This window comes from Orcinus orca, chromosome 5 (genome assembly GCF_937001465.1).
Source record: "Orcinus orca chromosome 5, mOrcOrc1.1, whole genome shotgun sequence".
In the NCBI taxonomy this organism is placed as follows: domain Eukaryota; kingdom Metazoa; phylum Chordata; class Mammalia; order Artiodactyla; family Delphinidae; genus Orcinus; species Orcinus orca.
This window is the reverse complement of record NC_064563.1, coordinates 89,172,598-89,195,711: the sequence shown is the minus strand read 5'-3', so window position 1 is coordinate 89,195,711 and position 23,114 is coordinate 89,172,598. Positions and strand designations below refer to the sequence as shown.

Genomic DNA, 23,114 nt, shown 5'->3' with positions numbered 1-23,114 from the left:
TCCTCCCTGACCGGGGCACGAACCCGTGTCCCCTGCACCGGCAGGCGGACTCTCAACCACTGCGCCACCAGGGAGGCCCCAGAAACTATTTTTTGAGATAAGCAGCATCTTATCATCTGTAATTAGACAATGTAAAACTAAGTTGTAATTCAGGGAGGCGTGATTTCTGCGGTATTAAGTACAATTGACCCTTGAACATTGAAGGAGTTAGGAGCGCTGACTCTGCAGTCAAAAATCCACGTATAACTTATAGTCAGCCCTTCATATCTGCTGTCCCTCTGTGTCTGTGGTTCTGCATCCATAGAGTCAACCAACCACAGATCTTGTAGTACTGTAATATTTACTATTAAAAAAAACTTGCATATAAGTCCACCCACACAGTTCAAACCCATGTTATTCAAGGGTCAATTATACTCGCTAAAAAATAGACCTAAGAGGAAATGATTTGTCAGTTTCTTCCAGTGCTTGTTTCATATGGTTTTGTAGGGAAAGTTTAAATTTGATGTTCAGTATATATTACTGTTCCTCAGAAAAAAGTGCTCCTTAGCAGATAATAGAGCAATTTTATACAATCTTTTAGGGCTTTATCATTATTCATATAGTCTTTCAGGTAGAATTTTTTTGAAATAGGCCTTAAGAGGAAAAATTTAGTCATAGAACTTACAAAAGTGCTTTATTTTTGCTCTAAGTATAATATAGATTCTTTACCATCAAAATACTGAAGTTGGCTTTAGTTTTAGTACATATTTCATTTAAACCATTTATTCATGGGAATTTCTCAGATTTCTGGTGCTGTTGGTTAATATTCAATTCAATGTAACTGAATTTCTAGAGAGTTCGGTTTAGTTCTTTAAATATCAAAGAAATGAATCAAAACAATTTTTAAAAAGATTGGAATGTAATATAGTCTCACGATAATAGAGTGTATGGTAAAAAAGTGAAAGATCATTTCACCCAAGACCACTCTGACCTTCTTCCTGGGTGATAACCACTTTTAGCAATTTCTTATGTATATTTCCAGAAATTTTCTGTATGTATATCAAGAGGAATATATTCCTAAGAGAACTTAAATGGGAGCACACTGTGCTTACTGTTTTCAGTCCTGTTTAGAGCTCTATTAGCACTACTTATGGATCCACTTCATTCTTTTAATGGCTGCCTAGCAGTCAATTGAATGAATTTTGTACCATAATTTGTTTAATAAATCCCCTCCTGATGGACATTTTGATTGCTTCCTGTCTTTTGCTATTACCACTAATGCTACATTGAACCTTCATGTTCATTTGTTTTGGCACGTATGTGCCACATGTATTGTAGGTTAAATTCCTTGAAGTGGAATTGTGACTAAAAGGTAATGAGCATTTAAAAGGTTTATACTGTTGCCAAGTTATCCTCCAAAAAGGCTACACCAATATTCATTCTCATCAACAGTGTATGTAAGTATCTGTTGTGGCACACCTCAGGAACTTTGCTTTAGCAAAATTTGGTAGATAGAAATTGTATTTAAATATGCATTTCTTTAATTATGAGGGAGATTGAACATCTATAAATCATTTGTATTTTTCTGTGAACCTTTCTTTTCATAAACTTTGCCCATTTTTCTAGCAGTTATTTGTCTTTTTCTTGTAATAGCTTGTTAGATATTAAAAAAAATTAGATATTTTTAGGGCTTCCCTGGTGGCGTAGTGGTTAAGAGTCTGCCTGCCGATGCAGGGGACACGGATTCGTGCCCCGGTCATGGCCATTGAGCCTGCGCATCCGGAGCCTGTGCTCCACAACGGGAGAGGCCACAACAGTGAGAGGCCCACATACAGAAAAAAAAAAAAAAAAGATATTTTTCACATGTTGTTGCAAATGTGTCTTGCCAGTTTTGTCACTTGAAATCAAATACTTTTGATGGAAACCTTTATAAAATATTTTATACTCATCACTGCTTTCTTGAAAGAAATTAATCTGATAATACAGTGATATATATTCACTATAAAGCATTAAAGCCATACAGAAATGTATAAAGAAAAAATTGAAAATCATTGGTGATCCTACTACCTATATGTAATTTTGCTTAATATTTTGTAGATATCTTTCAGTATGTATATTTGCTTTTAAAAATTTACATTTTTTGTGTTTTTCCTCACTCACTGCTATAATAAACTTGTTCATTGTATAAAATTTGGAAAATACAGGTATTTACAAAGTAGAAATCTAAAACCACCTATAATTGTACTATCTGGAAATAATGTCAATGACACACATATCTATACAAATTAAAATATCTAATTGGTATCATTCTGTACAAATCGCTTTAAGTTCTTCGATTTAACCACATATTGGATCACTGTCTTCTGAAACAGAGAATCTTAAATTTAATTTAAACTTTTATTTTAAAAAACAACTCATTGTCATTTCAAATCCACAATACTATACTTTATAGGCTAGTTCAATAAATATTTATTAGTACTCAGTATGTGCCACACACCATACTGTTTCTGAAGAACTTGGAGTGTGGTGGGAGAGCAAACACATATAAACAAATCACTATGATTCAGGGTGATATGAACAGTTTTAACAAGGTACAGAAGTGGTACAAAGGAAGACATATGTTGGAGGAAGGCAAGTATTTTAATTTTGGGCATGTTGAGGTTGAGTTGCCAAGACAACTAAAAAATATATATATATATATACATATATATGTGTATATATATAATATAAATATTATCTGGAAATAAAGATTTAGTGTACACCACAGTAACCTTCTAACTTGTCTCTCCCCTATTCGTACGTGCCTTCAATCTATTCAATACTGTAGCTATAGTGGTTTTTCTAAGATGCAAATCTGATCAGATTAAAACCCTTCATGGATAGTATTCCAATGACCTTAGAATAAAGCTTGACTGCCTGACTTACGTGGCCTTTCATATATGTTATATATCCTCTCATCCCTCATCCTTCTTCAAGGTCCCTTCAGTCTCTAGCCTTCTGAAGACAGCCTTCTTTAGATATGTCATTTCCTTTTGTTTTCAGGCCTTTTTACTTCAGTTTGCCTAGAACTGTTTTCCCTCCTCTGTACCTGGCTATCTTTTGTCTATATATTTTTAAATATTTATTTATGTATTGTATATATTTACATATATATTTTATTTGTGTATTTCTCATTTAGCAATGCCTTTACTGTAAATTTGACTGGATTGGTACAGCTCTCGTATTCAGCTACTGCTCACCAGAGTAACAGTAGTAGTAGTTAAAATACTGAAACACTGACTGGTAAATAGCCACTGCCTTTAGCCCCCCAAGTGACTCCTCATACCTTAGCTCTCCTGGCTTCTCTTCTAGGATTCCCAGGGCCTTCCCATGATCCAGCAATGAAGGGTTTTATATCTGACAGAAAGGTCCCTGTAGAACTCTGATCCAACACTATGGTTGGTGATCAGTGCTGCTACTTTAAATATCACCTCTGGATAGATGCCTCCACTCTGTGTTCCCTTAAGTGCCTTGCACTTTTCTCTATCATATATTTACATAACCATTATCTATATTATTTGCTATTGTAACCCTGATACCAAGGTCAGTACTCGACTTATAATAATGGGTGCTCAGTGATTGAATGGATGGTTGATGGATAGAGGAATGAGTGAGTAAATGAATATCAATGTCACTTAAAATCAGGAGAATAGATGAGCTCAACCATGGATAACATATGGAGTTAAAAGAAAACTAACAAAAGAATCATGGCAGCAGTAGAAGAAGAAAACCCAGTAAAAAAATTCAGAGGGAAAGGTCAAATAATGTGTGAAGATCCAGAAGAAAGGAGTATCCCAGTGTTTCAGGGTGCAACGAGTTGTAAGAATCAGAATAATTTAACAATGTGAAATACAGTTGAATGAAATGAAAATAACAGTTTGTGGGACTGATCTAAAGTAACTATATAGAGGAAATGTATAGTGTTAAATGAATATATTAAAAAACAAAAAGGAAGTAAAATCAGTAACCTACGCTTACCCCAATAAATCTATAATAGAAGAGGAAACTAAACCTAAAGCAAACAAAGGGAAAGAAATGATAAAGACCAGAGCATAAATTAATAAAATTAAAAATAGAGAAAACCAATGAAGCAAAAGCTGGTTCTCTGAAAAGATGAATAAAATTGAGAGACTGAGAGCCTGGCTGACCAAGAAAAATGATAGATGACACATATTACCAATATCAGGAACGGAAAAGAGGCCATCACTACTGATCCCATGGATAGTAAAAGGATAATAAGGAAATACTATGAACAACTCTATGCCCATAATGCAGTAATTTAGATAAAATAGACTAATTCTTTGAAAAATACAAACTACCAAACATCACACAAGAAGAAATGTATAGCTGGAATAGTCCCATACCTAGTAAAGAAATTGAATTTGTAGTTAAGAACCTTCCATAAAAAGAAAACTTAGTCTAGATAGTGTCACTGGTGAATTCTATCAACCATTTATAGAAGAAATAGTATCATCCATTCCAGAAAATAAGAAGGATCACTTCCCAACTCATTTTATGAGACTGGTATTACCAAAATACCAAAACCAGACAGAAACATTCCAAGAAAAGACCAATATCTGTCATGAACATAGAAATAAAAAGTTGAAACAAAATATTAGCAAATGAAATTCAGCATTTATAAAAGGGATTATAGATTATGACCAAGTGAGGTTCATTCCAGGAATGCAAGGCTGGTTAAACACTTAAAAAAAAAAATCAATGAAATTTATCATCTTAACAGACCAAATATGGAAAACCATGTGATCGTCTCAATAGATGCAGAAAAAGTGTTTGACAAAATTCAACATTCATTCATAAGAAATCTCTCAGCAAGTTAGGGATAGAACTTCAATCTCCTTAGAAGTAGCTATGAAAAACCTACAGCTAACATCATACTTAATGATGAGAGAGTGAATGCCTTCCACTTAAAATTAGAAACTAGACAAAGATGTCCTCTCTCACTACTCCTACTCAGCATTGTACTAGAAGTTGTAAGTATAATGAGTGAATTAGACTTGAAAAGGAAATAAAAGGCATATACATTAGAAGAACAGGAAAAAAACCTAACTTTATTGCCAGTAGACATGATTATTCATGTAGAAAATCTCAGATAATCTACAAAAAACTTCTAGATTTAATGAGTGAATTTAGTAAGGTTTCAGGATTGAAGGTCATTTGAAGGTAAAAGAAAGGGTCATATTTATATGTACTAGCAAAGAACAATTGGAATTGAAATTTTAAAAATACCATTTACATCAGAACTTACCAATAATGAAGCACTTAGGTATAAATCTAACACATATGCAGGCTCTATATGCTGACAACTGTAACACATTGACAAAAGGAGTCTAAATAAATGTTTATAGATTGAAAGACTCAATATTGTTAAGATCTCAATGAAAACTCCCAGCAAGCTTTTTCATAGATGAGTAAAATGGAAAACTGATTCTAAAATTTATACAGAAAAACAAAGGAATTAGAATAGCCAAAATAATTCTGAAAAAGAAGAACAAAGCTGGAAGACACACATTACTCAATTTCAAGACTTATTATGAAACTACAGTAATCAGGAAAGTCTGAGATTTGCCAAAGGATAGACATTTAGATAAATGGAACAGAAAAAAGTCCAGATATAAATTTATACAAATATTGTGAACTGATTTTTGACAAAGGTGCAAAGGCAATTCAATGGAGAAAAGTTAGTCTTTTCAACAAATGGTGCTGGAACAATTAGACGTCCATATGCAGAAAAGCAAACCTTGATGCCTGCCTTACACTTTTTACGGAAATTACCTCAAAATGGATCATAGAACTAAATGTAAACTGTAAAACTTTAGAACTTCTAGAAGAAAACATCTGGGTTTTTCTAGAGGAAATCTCTATGAACTAGGATTCGATGGTGAATTTTTAGATGTAATACCAATAGCATGATTCATACAAGAAAAGAATTGATAAATTGTACTTTTTTTGCTCTGCAAAAGATACTTTTTAGAGAGTGAAAATATAAGACACAGGGAGAAAACAGTTGTTAATCACATATCTGATTTTTTCTTTTTAAAGAAACACTTCTATCCAGAATAGAAACTATTCTTAAAAGTTAACAGTAAGAACACAAACAACCCAATTAAAAAATAGGCAGATGCTTTACCAAAGGAGATATATGGATAGCAAATAAGCATATTAAAAATTGCACACTATCATTTGTCATTGGGAAATACAAACTAAAAGCACAATTAAATAAACACCATAGCTAATAGTCTTACTAAAATTAAAAACAGGGACTTCCCTGGTGGTCCACTGGTGAAGAATCCACCTTCCAATGCAGGGGACGTGGGTTTGATCCCTGGTCAGGGAACTAAGATCCTGCATGTCTCAGGGCAACTAAGCCAACGTACCACAACTACTGAGCCCACGCACCTCAACAAGAGAGCCCGAGTGTCCTGCAGCCCATGCACCACAACTAGAGAGAAAAAAACCTGCATGCCACAACTAGAGAGAAGCCCGAGCACCACAAGGGAGAGCCTGCGTGCCTCAACAAAAGATCCCACGTGCCGCCAACTAAGACCTGATGCAGCCAAAAATAAATAAATAAAAAGTATTAAAAAATTAAATTAAATTAAATTAAAAAACAAAAACAAAACAACTGACAACACCAAATGATGATGAGGCTGCAAAGCTATAGCAGCTCCACTGTGTTGGAAGATGTGGGTGACTGTGGCTGACCTCTACCATAGGGAGTTCACCAGCCAGTTATTTGATATCTGTCCCTGTTCTAGCTGTCCCTCTTTGTACCTGCTGATTCTAATTGTGAAGTCTCTCTGGGGTGGCATAGGGAAGAGTGGCTGTTATCTCTGCTGCAGCCTTCCCGTATATTTTTTGAGCTGAGGCTTTCTCCACGCTGTGGTTTATACATTTTTATCCACTTTTTGTCTTCTAAAATTTATCAAAACTTCTAGTTTTTATACCCACCCCTCAGCATTGTTACGAATTTAATCTCTTTCATACGTTTTCCCTGTCATTTCAAAGGAATTTTGGAGCAAGGGGGGAAGTAGACACGTGTCAACTTAGACCGGAAGTTCTATGTACTAGTTTTGTACTAAAATAACAATATTTACACTGCTAAATATGTTTGTTGATTTGAATGTATTCACCTTGGGAGAATGCTTTTTTCAGTGATGTCATTGCTCAAAACATTTTTTAATTCTCTGATTAAATGAGTGAACAAGGCAGATTTTCATGCTGGAACATGTGTTGGGAAAATATAATTAAAAACAAAATATCCTACCACCCCAGAAAACCTCTCCACAAAAGTAAAAGAGAAAGAAAACACTTGGTTTTATTATTGAATAAACATTAAACTAGAATGTGATGTGCATCACAGGCAGTCTGCAAAAGACATTGTGAAGGCAGAAAGAAATCTCACCCTTTTATATAGGCAGGCAGGTACAACCATTACATGTTCTAAAGATAAGTGGTAATTAGTCCTGGGCTTCCCTGGTGGCGCAGTGGTTAAGAATCTGCCTGCCAATGCAAGGGACACAGGTTCAATCCCTGGTCTGGGAAGATCCCACATGCCGTGGATGCAACTAAGCCCATGCGCGCTCCACAACTACTGAAGCCCATGCGCCTAGAGGCCATGCTCCGAAACAAGAGAAGCCACTGCAATGAGAAGCCCGCGCACTGCAACAAAGAGTAGCTTCCGCTCTCTGAAGCTAGAGAATGCCCACGCGCAGCAATGAAGACCCAACACAGCCAAAAAAAATAAATTAAAAAAAATTTTTTTTCATTTCTTGCCTAGGACATATTGCTAGGAAACTATCTTACAAAAAATCAATTTTTGTGAGGTATAAGTTTACTACAATAAAACACACCTGTTTTAGGGAGACTGTTTTTAAAAACCACTGGAAAAAATCTGTCAATCTATATCAATTAGTCTTCAGTTAAAATGTTAGCATAGCTTTGAATAGAGTTAATGTAAAATAGTGCAGCGGTTCTCAAAATGTGGTCCACAGACTAGCAAAGTTGGCATCACCTGGGACCTTGCTAGACGTGCGGACTCTGCCCCCAGCCCAGATGTATTTAATCAGAAACTCAGGGAGGGGCCTAGCAATCTGTGTTTTAATAAATCTACCAGGTATTTCTGATCTGATATTTGAGAGGCATGGAATTAATAAAGTGTTTCAGCGTTTTAGATAAAAATTTCAGGATACTTCAAGGTGACCTTTAGCCCCGTCCCTGTTTTAGAGATGCATACTAGTAAAAGAGTAACTTAATCTGCTTATTTACTAGGATTTTTTTCTTTTTTTTGGTTTGATGGCATCTCAGTTTTGTTTTGCTGAAGGAAGCACTGTGAAAGACTGCATTCCTTTGCTCTATTTTTAGTGTTTGCTTAGAAATTTACCACAAGCAAATTGAAATATTTTAAGGTTCATAACCTCAATAACTTTTTCCTAAAATTGCTAATCACTTTATATAGTTTTAAAATTTATCAATTAAACTAAATCTCTTCACAGCAGCTCTTTATATCTTATATTATTAATAATTTAGCAATGCTATTTACTTCAGTCACAGAGACAGGTCTTAATCTTAGAGGCATAGTATTAACTTGCTTGTAGACAGTGGCATTTACCAGAGCACTCCTGATTTTGCTGGATTATAGTGCTGAGGTAGAGAGGATCAAACTTGAAACTAAACTTAAAATGTATACAATTTTTAGAGTCATCCTTGCTCCCTCCCTCACCCTCATCCAACATCTAATTAGTTACCAATTCCCCATCAGTACTACCCCTTAAATATCTCTGAATCTAACTACTTCTTTCTCTAGTACTGTCATCTTTTGGTCTGAGCCACCATCAATTCCCCCTTGGATTTCCAACTGATTTATCTGAATCCATACTCACAGTGTGAATAAAGTGGTCTTTAATAACATACATCTGATCATGTCCTCCCACTTAAAACTCATCGATGGCTTTTCATAAAATCCACGCTATGCCATGGCCTGTGAGGCCTTACATGAGCTAGCTTCTTCAGCTTCTCTAGCAAGAGATCTATCTTTGTATAGTTGCTCAAAGATGTTGTTTCTTTCTACCACAGGGCCTTTGCACATGCTGTTCCCTCATGTTCCTGCTGACCCTTTGTTGATCTTCAGATCTCAGTTTATAGATTACTTTTTCTGGAGAACTTTTCCATGTATACTCTCCCTGCCCACTCCCCCATACCTGTATACCCTTTGCTATATGCTCTGAGCTTTCTCCACACTTTGGTCATTATACTTATTTTTCTATTTGTTTATTGTATGCCTTCCCCTCTAGACAGTGTTCCATGAGGGCAAGGTCCATTTCTGGTAACCCTAGTGACTAGCAAAATATCTGGTGTATAGTGCCCGAAGTATAGGAATAAGTGAATGAATGAATGAATGAACTAATGAACAAAGTGATGACTTTCCATGTGTTAAAGTAGTATAAGATTTATGAAGTTGCCACATTTTTTTGTTACTGACCTGTTCCTTATTATTATTATTTTTTAATGTAGATTATGCTTGTGCTCTTCAGAGGGACATTTTGCTTCAGGGACGACTATACCTTTCAGAAAACTGGCTATGTTTCTATAGCAACATCTTCAGATGGGAAACTACAGTAAGATGTATTTTCATTTGATTTGCTGATACAAATAGTTGCATAGATAGAAATGTATACAGTCCTTCTGAAAACAATGTACTTTAGATTTCAAAGTAAGTTACATGTATTTATCTATACTTGTATACATCTAAATATATTTATGTGTAGTATAAGTGTGTAATATATTTTTCCTAATACATTGAGCTCCATTTGTGTATATTTAATATAGTTGGGAAGAGAGATTTCAGGTTGAAAAAAGCTTGAACATACCTCCTTTTGGCTGCCAAAAGCATGTCTTATGTGACAGACTGTCTGAATTTTTTGTGTGTATTTGTGTGTCTTTGTGTGTGTTAATGTGGAACATAAATACCCATATGTCTTCTCACACTTTATCCTAATATTAGGTATAGGAGCTGATGGAAGAAATTACTGAAGGGAAGAATATCTGTTCACCGTGTTTATCTCAGAGAATGCGGGCTGTGCTTATTAACTCCTTTAGGTTTTTCGCCTGAATATTCTGGACTAGATTGATGTAATACTTGGTATTTTGTGTTGTGTATGTTTCTGAGAAATTCGTTTTGCAATTTTTTATCCTTTTTTGTGTGTTTAGATTTCTATTGCTTTAAAGAACATAACCTTTATGACCAAGGAGAAGACCGCTCGACTCATCCCAAATGCTATCCAGATCTTTACAGAGGGTGAAAAGGTGAAAAACTTTTCTACCTTTGCCTTGTAACATAATGTGGAGAAAATCTGCCTCATACTGATCATCAATGTTGGGAATGTAAGCAATTCTTCTTGGAGTTAGGAATATTTAATAGTATTTAATACTAGATTTCTGTATACTTAAATACTTATTGGTGACTAAATGACTGCTAAAATTTTTTGTAGTTTATAGTTTACAGAGAAATTTCTCCCATATTTTTCATTTCTTCATTATAAGAGGTAGATAGGATAAGCCTTAGCAAATATCCTTATTATTTCTAAATACCCTATAATTCCATGATCGTTGTTTGGTCAATAATACCTGCACAATAGCAACTAATAAAAACCAGGCTGAACCGAGATTTGGTAGCATACAAATAAACACATAATCACTACAATCTTTTTTAGAATGGGGATTTTCTTTAATTGCCATCATTTTTATTATCCACCTACAATATCCATCATTTCTTGGTATGAAGAATCTTTTTCTACCCACCTGGAAAATTGATACGGGCTCTGTATGTGACATAAGAAGCATAATGCTGAGAAAGAAAAAGAAATAAGGAAGGAAGGAAGGAAGGAAAAAAGGAAAGTATGGAAGGGAATGAAGGAGAAGAAGAAGGAAGAAAGGAAGGAAAGGAGGAAGGAAAGAAGGAAATGAAAGAGAAAAGAGGAAAGAGAGCGGGGGAGAGGGGAGAGAAACACGATCATGAGATTGAATCATTATGATGATACTTTTTAATCTTGTAAAGTTTCTTTCACATGCACTTTCAGTTTTCCTTTTAAACAGTCTGATCCCTACAGAACACTGCCAGGTACAGTACAAAGAACTTTTCCCCTTTGAACTATTTGAGAATAAGTTGTCACTCTGAAGACTTATCACTCCAGACATGATCCCAGGTAGTTTATCATGTATTTCTTTTTCTTTTTTTAAACATTTTTACAGTTTAATTTCAGAGAAAAATCTCAAGTTATATTTATTAGCAAACATATTTCAGCTAGGGAGTTTTTCATCCCCCAAAAAGATGGCAGATGGAAATGAACCTAATATGTGTTTAAAGAAAATATAGCATTTATTTCTAACAAAGACATTCTCCTACATAACCACAACATGACCCTCAAATTCAAGAAATTAACATTGATCATTATCACTGCTCAGTTCTCAAACCCGCTTCGGTTTCCTCAATTATCCCAATAAAATCCTTTATAGCAAATAGGCCCAGTTCAGAAATACCTATTACATTTAGCTGTCATGCTCTTTAATTCCTTATTCTGGACTAGCCCCTTAGTCTTGCCTTAACTTTTGTGCCCTTGATGCTTCTAAAGATTATAGGTGAGTTATTTTGTAGGATATCCCTCAATTGTGTCTGTCTGATATTTTCTTATGATTAAGTTTAAGTTATACAATTTTGACAGAAATAACACAGAAGTGATACTCTCTTCTTTCCATTGCATCCTATCAAGTGGTACATGATTTAATTTCTACCATTACTGGTGATATTCACTTTGATCACTTGAATAAGGTGGTATCTGCCAGATATTACTGTAAAGTTAGTCTATGTTCCTTTGTAATAATGTTTTGTGGTCAACTACTTTGAAACTATGTAAATATACTATGCCTCATAAAATGTATTCATTTATTTACTTATATCAATATGACCTCATAGCTTCTTATTTTATTCAATGAATTATAATCCATTGCTATCATTATTTATTCTGATGCTCAAATTGTCCCAAATTTGGCCAGTGGGAGCCCCCTCAAGCTGGCTCCGGTGTCCTTTTGACCATTCTCAGCATTATTTGAGCACTTTCTTGCTTTTTAGCACAAGATGGTACAGGTTTTCTCTGCCTCAGTCCTGGAATCAGCCATTTCTCCAAGAAGTCCTGTTTTCTTTTGGGGGAGACTGATATTTAGAAGCCAGTTTGTTCATTGCTATAGGGTGTCACTGTTTGAGCCCTCTAACTGGGCAGAGCAAGGGGATATACAATATATATATAAATTACACACCTATATACATAATACGCACACGTATATTCCCACTTACACATCTACGTTTATCTATCTATGAATGGTAAATCACCAATTCACATGAATACCTCTAATTCTAGTCCAACAACACAGAGTTATTTTGACTTTTCCCCTTCATTTTTTTTTGGCTGCACCATGTGACATGTGGGATCTTAGTTCCCTGACCGGGATGGAACCCATGCCCCCTGCATTGGGAGTGCAGAATCTCAACCACTGGACTGACGGGGAAATCCCTTTCCTTTTGTATTTGTAACTCCCTTCCCTGACTGAGAGAATCCAGGCTCCCATTATCCTTAATATATTTACTTTGATCAGTGGACCTGTATGTAACGCATCTTCATCTCCTCTGCCGCCCCTTCCCTACACTTGATTTCTGACACGTAGAGTCAGGTTGCTGCCCATCCCACCACCACACTAGGGCTCTCATCCTGAAAAAGCTCTCCTCACTCTGCTTGGGCTCTGATACTCCACACAGGGCAGCCCTTCTACGAGGACAACCTCCTCATTCTTCTCTGGTGCTGACACCCTGCTTTGGGCTACTGCAGCTCCTCCGCCCCTGCCCTTACCTCTAGCGTGGATGCCTTGCTTTCCTCTGTTCCGCTAAACAGCTTTAGGGCCAAACTGTTCAGGAAGGGAACAAGACCTAAAATAAGCTTATTCTTTTTTTTTTTTTTTTTTTGCGGTACGCGGACCTCTCACTGCTGTGGCTTCTCCCGTTGCGGAGCACAGGCTCCGGACGCACAGGCTCAGCGGCCATGGCTCACGGGCCCAGCCGCTCCGTGGCATGTGGGATCTTCCTGGACCAGGGCATGAACCCGTGTCCCCTGCATCGGCAGGCGGACTCTCAACCACTGCGCCACCAGGGAAGCCCTATTAGTAAATTTTTGAAGTTGGATATCTAACAAGGAATAAAATAAGATGGTAATTTACATGGATTGCCCAGAAAGATGGGAGTGTTAAGGAGTTGAGAATGTGGTTTTGGTATATAAGAGTGGATAAAGTTGATAGCAAAGTATTTAGTTTAAAAAGTGGGAATAATAAGCATAACACCATGGTGAAAAAGAGATGGACTAGGAGATTTTTCTTATCTATATATCTACATACAGGGTTGTAAGATTATTAAAATTTGGTCTAAGAAAAGGAGATAAAGGGTAGTAAATAGTGATCATTAGGTCACAATATTATATGTGTAATTGTGTTTGGAAGAGCTCCTAGATATATCCCCATGATAAAAAGTTTTGCTTTTTGAAGAATATTATATAAACTAGGTTTCAGTTTATTAACTGGAAAAATACTACTTTAAAACCTTTCTATGAAAAATATAAACACCTCAAATACTATTTTGTTTGGCATTTTATTTAATAAATCAAAAATGGAACTGAGCTTTCTCATTCCTAAAAATAGCCGGTCAGTCATGCAAAGTCACTAACTGGGGGATCAGAAGAGACGATCCACTGAGAGACTGTATTTAGTGCTGCCACTTGTCATATTTTCTCATAAAAGCCTATTATAAGATACGACTTTGCAAAAATCATTTACATGCAGAGGAAGAGATGGGGCTAAAAGCAAACATGGAATTATAGATTGAAGTATGCTATTTTTCTTATACAACATTGAAAGCAAAGTTTAGTGTTAACATGGGTGTTTTATATCTATCATTAATTGAGATTATGTATTTCTGGATTTTTTTAGAAGACTATGAAAGATGATATAATTTTAAATTAGGATCCTTAAAACAAATCTATCTCTGAAGTCCACTTGCAGTTTTCTCTTATTCTTTGTGTATATTTGGCTCAAACGGCCACCAAATTATATCTCTCTGCAAAGTTCAGAATAAATAAAATTTTAATTTTTTTGATAAGTTTATTTAGATTGATTTTAATAATTAAACTACAATGGATGTAAATAGCTACCCAGTTCAAGCTCCTTTCCCTAGTAAATATTGATAAAGTTATTTTGCTGTAAGGTACAATTTTAAAAGACACTTTGTTCATGCACCAGTTATGTGGTTTTTTTCTATTATAATGAAAACTTTAACAAACATTAGTATATAAAGTAGGCAGTGGTGACCTACTAGTTTGCTTTGACTATATCAAGTCACAGCAGACTGTCATGACAGATACTTTCCCTTTTTTTTCCATGACATTAAAATTGTCCTATTATTTGTCTTTGCAGTTTTTCTTCACATCTTTTGCTGCCAGGGATAGAAGTTACCTCAGTATCTTTAGGTTGTGGCAGAACGTACTGTTAGACAAGGTAAGTGTTCATACCAGAGGCTGGTGCTTGTTATAATAGCAACCTCCCAGTGTGTACCTAAACAGTGTTTGTGAGTTGAAAGCTCTTTTTTATTTTTCTGTGGTTAATTTTGACTAGACTATTCAAATCCAAGAAGAAACTTGAAGCAAAACAAAATCCATAGTTACAAGTTAAGATGTTAATTGTAATCCCCAGAGTAACCACCAAGAAAATAACTTAATAATAACTTACCATCCAAAATATGGTAAAAGAAACATAAAGGGAATGAAAATGGCACACTAGAAATATCTATTTAACACATAAGAAGGCAGTAATGGAGGAATAGAGGGACAAAAAAGACCTAATAAGATAGCAGACATTACATTAGCAAGAGGACAAATAGCAAGATAGCAGACATTACATTAAATCGTTAAACATAAGTGGATTAAACTCCTCAAGCAGAAGGCAGAGATAAACATGATCCAACTACATGCTATCTATAAGAGACACATTAGATTTTTTTATTTTTTATTTTTTTTAACATCTTTATTGGAGTATAATTGCCTTACAATGGTGTGTTAGTTTCTGCTTTATAACAAAGTGAATCAGCTATACATACACATATAACCCCATATCTCCCCCCTCTTGCGTCTCCCTCCCACCCTCCCTATCCCACCCCTCTAGGTGTTCACAAAGCACTGAGCTGATCTCCCTGTGCTATGCGGCTGCTTCCCACTAGCTATCTATTTTACATTTGGTAGTGTATATATGTACATGCCACTATCTCACTTCATCCCAGCTTACCCTTCCCCCTCCCCACGTCCTCAAGTCTATTCTCTACGTCTGCATCTTTATTCCTGTCCTGCCCCTAGGTTCTTCAGAATCATTTTCGTTTTTAGATTCCATATATAGACACATTAGATTTAAAGATAGAAACAGATGGAAAGTGAAAGGATAGAAAAAGATATACTATGCAAACAATATCCAAAAGAGAGCCGAAGTGACTATAGTTATATCAGACAAAATAAGCTTAAAGACAAAAATTAGTAGAGACAAGGAAGAATATTTTATAATAATAAAAAGGTCAATCCATCTGGAATTCATAATAATTATAGACTTATATGCATCTAATAAGAGAACTCTAAAATATATGGGACAGAAATAAATCACTACATAAAAATAAATAAATAAATAAGTTACATGGAACAAAAACTGGCAGAACTGAAGAGAAAAATAGGCAATTTAACAATAATAGTTGGGAGATTTCAGAACCCCACTTTAAATGATGTATAGAATAACTAGACAGAAGATCAACAAGGAAATAGAAGATGAACAAAACTATATAACTAGAACTAAAAGACATCTGTGGAACATTCCACTCAAAACAGAATACACATCCTTCTCAAGTGTACATGGAACATTCTCAGACTAGACCATACACTAGGTCATAAAACAAGCCTTAATAAATTCAAAAGGATTGAAATAATACAAAATGTGTTCTCTGATCACAATGGAATGAAATTAGAATTCAGTAACAGAAGAAAATTTGGGAAATTTACAAAAAAGTGGGTATTAAGCATAACATGCCTAGAAAGCCAATGGTGAAAGAAGAAATCACAAGGGAAATTAGAAAATACTTTGAGTTAAATGAAAACAAAAACACAACATACCAAGACGTATGAGATACAGCTAAAGCAGGGCTTAAGAGGGGAATTTATAACTATAAACACCTATATTTAAAAAGAAGAGTGATCTCAAATCAATAAACTAACTTTCTACCTTAAGAAATGAGAAAAGAAAGAGGAAACTAAACTGAAAGCAAATAGAAGCAAGGAAATAATAAAGATTAGAAGAGAAATATATGGGACTTCACTGGTGGTGCAGTGGTTAAGAATCTGCCTGCCAATACAGGGGACATGGGTTCGATCCCTGGTTTGGGAAGATCCCACATGCCATGGAACAACTAAGCCCATGTCCCACAACTACTGAGCCTGTGCTCTAGAGCCCGCAAACCACAACTACTGAGCCTGTGTGCCACAACTACTGAAGCGTGCGTACCTAGAGCCCATGCTCTGCAACAAGAGAAGCCTGCACACCACAAAAAAGAGCGGCCCCCACTTACCGCAACTAGAGAAAGCCTGCATGCAGCAACAAAGACCCAATGCAACCAAAAATAATAAATAAATTTATAAAAAAAAGAGAAATGTATGAAATAAAGAATAGAAAAATAGTGATAATCAACAGAACCAAAAGTTCTTTATTTGAAAAGATCAACAAAATTGACAAACCTTTACCTAGGGTTACCAAGAAAAAATTAAAATTATTACATTCAGAAGTGAAAGTGGTAACATTACTACTGGCCTTACAAAAATAAAGGGTTTATACTATGAACAATTGTATGCCAAAAAATTAGTTAACCTAAATGAAATGGACAAATACCTAGAATGGCACAAACTATTAAAACTGACTCAATCAGAAATAGAAAATCTGAATAGACCTATAACAAGGAAAGAGATTGAATTAGTAATCAAAAATCTACCTACAGAGAAAAGCTCAGGCCCAGATGGTTTCATTGGTGAATCCTGCCAAATGTTACCGTAGAATTAATACCAATCTTTCAGTCTTTCACAAAGTATTCCAAGAAATTAAATAGGAGGGAACACGTCCCAACTCAGTCTATGAAGCCTGTATTACCTTGATACCAAAAACAGACAAAGAACATCACAAGAAAACTACAGACCAATATTTATGTTCATTGTGTCTATGAATGTAGACACAAAAATCCTCAAGAAAATATTAGCAAACCAAAGTCAGCAACATATAAAAAGATTATATGCCATGATTTATACAAGGTTGTTCAATATATGAAAATTGATCAATGCAATACACTATATTAGAATAGAGGACAAAAAACATGATCATCTCAATTAATACAGGAAAAATATTTGACAGAATCCAACATTCTTTCATGATAAAAAATAAAACAGGCTAGGGCTAGCAGGAAATTTCAACAGCATGATAAAATTCACACCTACATATTTAATGGTGAGAGACTAATGCTTCTGCCTTAAGGTCAGGAACAAGGCAAGGATGTCCTTTCTTGCCACGTCTGTTCAACATTGTATTGAAGGTTCTAGCCAGGGAAATTAGGCAAGAAAAAGAAGTAAAAGACATCCACATTAAAAATGAAGAAATAGAGACAGCAGAAGCAAGAAGAACTACAATCCTGCAGCCTGTGGAACAAAAACCACATTCACAGAAATATAGACAAGATGAAAAGGCAGAGGGCTGTGTACCAGATGAAGGAACAAGATAAAACCTCAGAAAAACAACTAAATGAAGTGGAGATAGGCAACCTTCCAGAAAAAGAATTCAGAATAATGATAGTGAAGATGATCCAGGACCTCGGAAAAAGTATGGAGGCAAAGATCGAGAAGATGCAAGAAATGTTAAACAAAGACCTAGAAGAATTAAAGAACAAACAAACAGAGATGAACAGTACAATAACTGAAATGAAAACTACACTAGAAGGAATCAATAGCAGAATAACTGAGGCAGAAGAAAGCATAAGTGACCTGGAAGACAGAATGGTGGAATTCACTGCTGCGGAACAGAACAAAGAAAAAAGAATGAAAAGAAATGAAAACAGCCTAAGAGACCTCTGGGACAACATTAAATGTATCAACATTTGAATTATAGGGGTCCCAGAAGGAGAAGAGAGAGGGAAAGGACCCGAGAAAATATTTGAAGAGATTATAGTCGAAAACTTCCCTAACATGGGAAAGGAAATAGCCACCCAAGTCCAGGAAGCACAGAGAGTCCCATACAGGATAAACCCAAGGAGAAGCATGCCAAGACACATAGTAATCAAATTGGAAAAAATCAAAGACAAAGAAAAGTTATTGAAAGCAGCAAGGGAAAAACGACAAATAACATACAAGGGAACTCCCATAAGGTTAACAGCTGATTTCTCAGCAGAAACTCTACAAGCCAGAAGGGGGTGGCATGATATACTTAAAGTAATGAAAGGGAAGAACCTACAACCAAGATTACTCTACCCAGCAAGGATCTCATTCAGATTCGATGGAGAAATCAAAAGCTTTACAGAAAAGAAAAGCTAAGAGAATTCAGCACACCAAACCAGCTCTACAATAAATGCTAAAGGAATTTCTCTAAGTGGGAAACACAAGAGAAGAAAAGGACCTACAAAAGCAAACCCAAAACAATTAAGAAAATGGTCACAGGAACATACATATCGATAATTACCTTAAACATGAATGGATTAAGTGCTCCAACCAAAAGACACAGGCTTGCTGAATGGATACAAAAACAAGACCCATCTATATGCTGTCTACAAGAGACCCACTTCAGACGTAGGGACACATACAGACTGAAAGTGAGGGGATGGAAAAAGATATTCCATGCAAATGGAAATCAAAAGAAAGCTGGAGTAGCAATACTCATATCAGATAAAATAGACTTTAAAATAAAGAATGTTACAAGAGTCAAGGAAGGACACTACATAATGATCAAGGGATCAATCCAAGATATAACAATTATAAATATATATGCACCCAACATAGGAGCACCTCAATACATAAGGCAACTGCTAACAGCTGTAAAAGAGGAAATCGACAGTAATACAATAATAGTGGGGGACTTTAACACCTCACTTACACCAATGGACAGATCATCCAAACAAAAATTAATAAGGAAACAGAAGCTTTAAATGACACAATAGACCAGATAGATTTAATTGATATTTATAGGGCATTCCATCCAAAAACAGCAGATTACGCTTTCTTCTCCAGTGCGCACGGAACATTCTCCAGCATAGATCACATCTTGGGTCACAAATCAAGCCTCAATAAGTTTAAGAAAATTGAAATCATATCAACCATCTTTTCTGACCACAATGCTCTGAGATTAGAAATCAATTACAGGGAGGAAAACGTAAAAAACACAAACACATGGAGTCTAAACAATACGTTACTAAATAACCAAGAGATCACTGAAGAAATCAAAGAGGAAATAAAAAAATGCCAGGAGACAAATGACAATGAAAACACGATGATCCAAAACCTATGGGATGCAGCAAAAGCAGTTCTAAGAGGGAAGTTTATAGCTGTACAAGCCTACCTCAAGAAACAGGAAACATCTCAAGTAAACAATCTAACGTTACACCTAAAGGAACTAGAGAAAGAAGAACAAACAAAACCCAAAGTTAGCAGAAGGAAAGATATCATAAAGATCAGAGCAGAAATAAATGAAATAGAAACAAAGAAACAATAGCAAAGATCAATAATACTAAAAGCTGCTTCTTTGAGAAGATAAACAAAATTGAGAAACCATTAGCCAGACTCATCAAGAAAAAGAGGGAGAGGACTGAAATCAATAAAATTAGAAATGAAAAAGGAGAAGTTACAACAGAAACCACAGAAATACAAAGCATCCTAAGAGACTACTACAAGCAACTCTATGCCAATAAAATGGACAACCTGGAAGAAATGGACAGATTCTTAGAAAGGTATAACCTTCCAAGACTGAACCAGGAAGAAACAGAAAATATGAACAGACAAATCACAAGTAATGAAATTGAAACTGTGATTAAAAATCTTCCAACAAAGAAAAGTCCAGGACCGGATGGATTCACAGGTGAATTCTATCAAACATTTAGAGAAGAGCTAACACCCGTCCTTCTCAAACTCTTCCAAAAAATTGCAGAGGAAGGAACATTCCCTAACTCATTCTACGAGACCACCATCACCCTGATACGAACACCAGACAGAGGTACTACAAAAAAATCAAATTACAGACCAATATCACTGATGAATATAGATGCAAAAATCCTCAACAAAATACTAGCAAACAGAATCCAACAACACATTAAAAGGATCATACATCATGATCAAGTGGGATTTATCCCAGGGATGCAAGGATTCTTCAATATACGTAAATCAATCAATGTGATACACCATAGTATCAAACTGAAGCATAAAAACCATATGATCATCTAAGTAGATGCAGAAAAAGCTCTTGACAAAATTCAACACCCATTTATGATAAAAACTCTTCAGAACGTGGGCATAGAGGGAACCTACCTCAACATAATGAAGGCCATATACGACAAACCCACAGCAAACATCATTCTCAGTGGTGAAAAACTGAAAGCATTTCCTCTAAGATCAGGAACAAGACAAGGATGTCCACTCTCACCACTCTTATTTAACATAGTTTTGGAAGTCCTAGCCATGGCAATCAGAGAAGAAAAAAAAATAAAAGGAATCCAAATAGGAAAAGAAGAAGTAAAACTGTCACTGTTTGCAGATGACATGATGCTATACATAGAGAATCATAAAAATGCCACCAGAAAACTACTAGAGCTAATCAATGAATTTGGTAAAGTTGCAGGATGCAAAATTAGTACACAGACATCTCTTGCATTCCTATACACTAATGATGAAAAATCTGAAAGAGAAATTAAGGAAACACTCCCATTTACCACTGCAACAAAAAGAATAAAATACCTAGGAAGAAACCTACCTAGGGAGACAAAAGACCTGTATGCAGAAAACTATAAGACACTGGTGAAAGAAATGAAAGATGATACCAACAGATGGAGAGATAGACCATGTTCTTGGATTGGAAGAATCAATATTGTGAAAATGACTGTACAACCCAAAGCAATCTACAGATTCAGTGCAATCCCTATCAATTTACCAGTGGCATTTTTTACAGAACTAGAACAAAAAGTCTTAAAATTTGTATGGAGACACAAAAGACCCCGAATAGCCAAAGCAGTCTTGAGGGAAAAAAAGGGAGCTGGAGGAATCAGACTCCCTGACTTCAGACTATACTACAAAGTTACAGTAATCAACACAATATGGTACTGGCACAAAAACAGAAACATCGATCAATGGAACAAGATACAAAGCCCAGAGATAAACCCATGCACCTATGGTCAACTAATCTATGACAAAGGAGGCAAGGATATACAATGGAGAAAAGACAGTCTCTTCAATAAGTGTTGCTGGCAAAACTGGACAGCTACATGTAAAAGAATGAAATTAGAACACTCCCTAACACCGTACACAAAAAAAACCTCAAAATTGATTCGAGACCTAAATGTAAGACCGGAAACTATAAAACTCTTAGAGGAAAACATAGGAAGAACACTCTTGACATAAATCACAGCAAGATCTTTTTTGATCCACCTCCTAGAGTAATGGAAAGAAAAACAAAAATAAACAAATGGGACCTAATGAAATTTAAAGCTTTTGCACAGCAAAGGAAACCATAAACAAGACGAAAAGACAACCATCAGAATGGGAGAAAATATTTGCAAACAAATCAATGGACAAAGGATTAATCTCCAAAATATGTAAACAGCTCATGCAGCTCTATATTAAAGAAACAAACAACCCAATCCAAAAATTGGCAGAAGACCTAAATAGACATTTCTCCAAAGAAGATATACAGATGGCCAAGAAGCACATGAAAAGTGCTCAACATTACTAATTATTAGAGAAATGCAAATCAAAACTACAATGAGGTATCACCTCACACCAGTTAGAATGGGCATCATCAGAAAATCTACAAACAACAAATGCTGGAGAGGGTGTGGAGAAAAGGGAACCCTCTTGCACTGTTGGTGGGAATGTGAATTGATACAGCCACTATGGAGAACAGTATGGTGGTTCCTTAAAAAACTAAAAATTGAATTACCATATGATCCAGCAATCCCACTACTGGGCATATACCCAGAGAAAACCATAATTCAAAAAGACACATGCACCCCAATATTCATTGCAGCACTATTTACAATAGCCAGGTCATGGAAGCAACCTAAATGCCCATCGACAGATGAATGGATAAAGAAGATGTGGTACATATGTACAATGGAATATTACTCAGCCATAAAAAGGAATGAAATTGAATCATTTGTTGAGACGTGGATGGATCTAGAGACTGTCATACGGAGTGAAGTAAGTCAGAAAGAGAAAAACAAATATTGCATTATTGTATTAATTTATGTATGTGGAACCTAGAAAAATGGTACAGATGAACCGGTTTGCAGGGCAGAAGTTGAGACACAGATGTAGAGAACAAACGTATGGACACCAAGGGGGAAAGCCACGGGGGGGTGGGTGTGTGTGTGATGAATTGGGCAATTGGCATTGACCTGTATACACTGATGTGTATAAAATTGATGACTAATAAGAACCTGCTATATAAGAAAATAAATAAAATTAAATTAAAAAATTAAAAAAAATTTTAGGAACTATTTATTTTAGTTCTTCAAACAGAAAAACTGCCTGGAGATAAGTTCTCTTTGGTAAGTTTATATTTCAATACGTGTATCTATTTTATATACTATAGTGATATACACAACATGAAATTAATAAAAGCTCTAAGAAAGATCTGTCATTTCCAAAGAAAAACAAAATGAAGAAATAAAACTATCTCCATTGACAGATGACATGTTTTTTTGTATATAAAATCCTAAGAAA

The 23,114-nt window shown here is 35.5% G+C and overlaps 1 protein-coding gene across 1 annotated transcript in view; it reads left to right on the top strand.

Annotated features, from left to right (window-relative positions):
* Nucleotides 1–23,114, top strand: part of GRAMD1C (GRAM domain containing 1C) — an 80,822-nt gene that overhangs the window by 13,989 nt on the left and 43,719 nt on the right. The window contains exons 3-5 of the mRNA XM_033432132.2: nucleotides 9,550–9,653; nucleotides 10,246–10,341; nucleotides 14,545–14,625. Coding sequence (XP_033288023.1) covers nucleotides 9,550–9,653; nucleotides 10,246–10,341; nucleotides 14,545–14,625 — 281 coding nt within the window. The remainder of the gene's footprint in view (nucleotides 1–9,549; nucleotides 9,654–10,245; nucleotides 10,342–14,544; nucleotides 14,626–23,114) is intronic.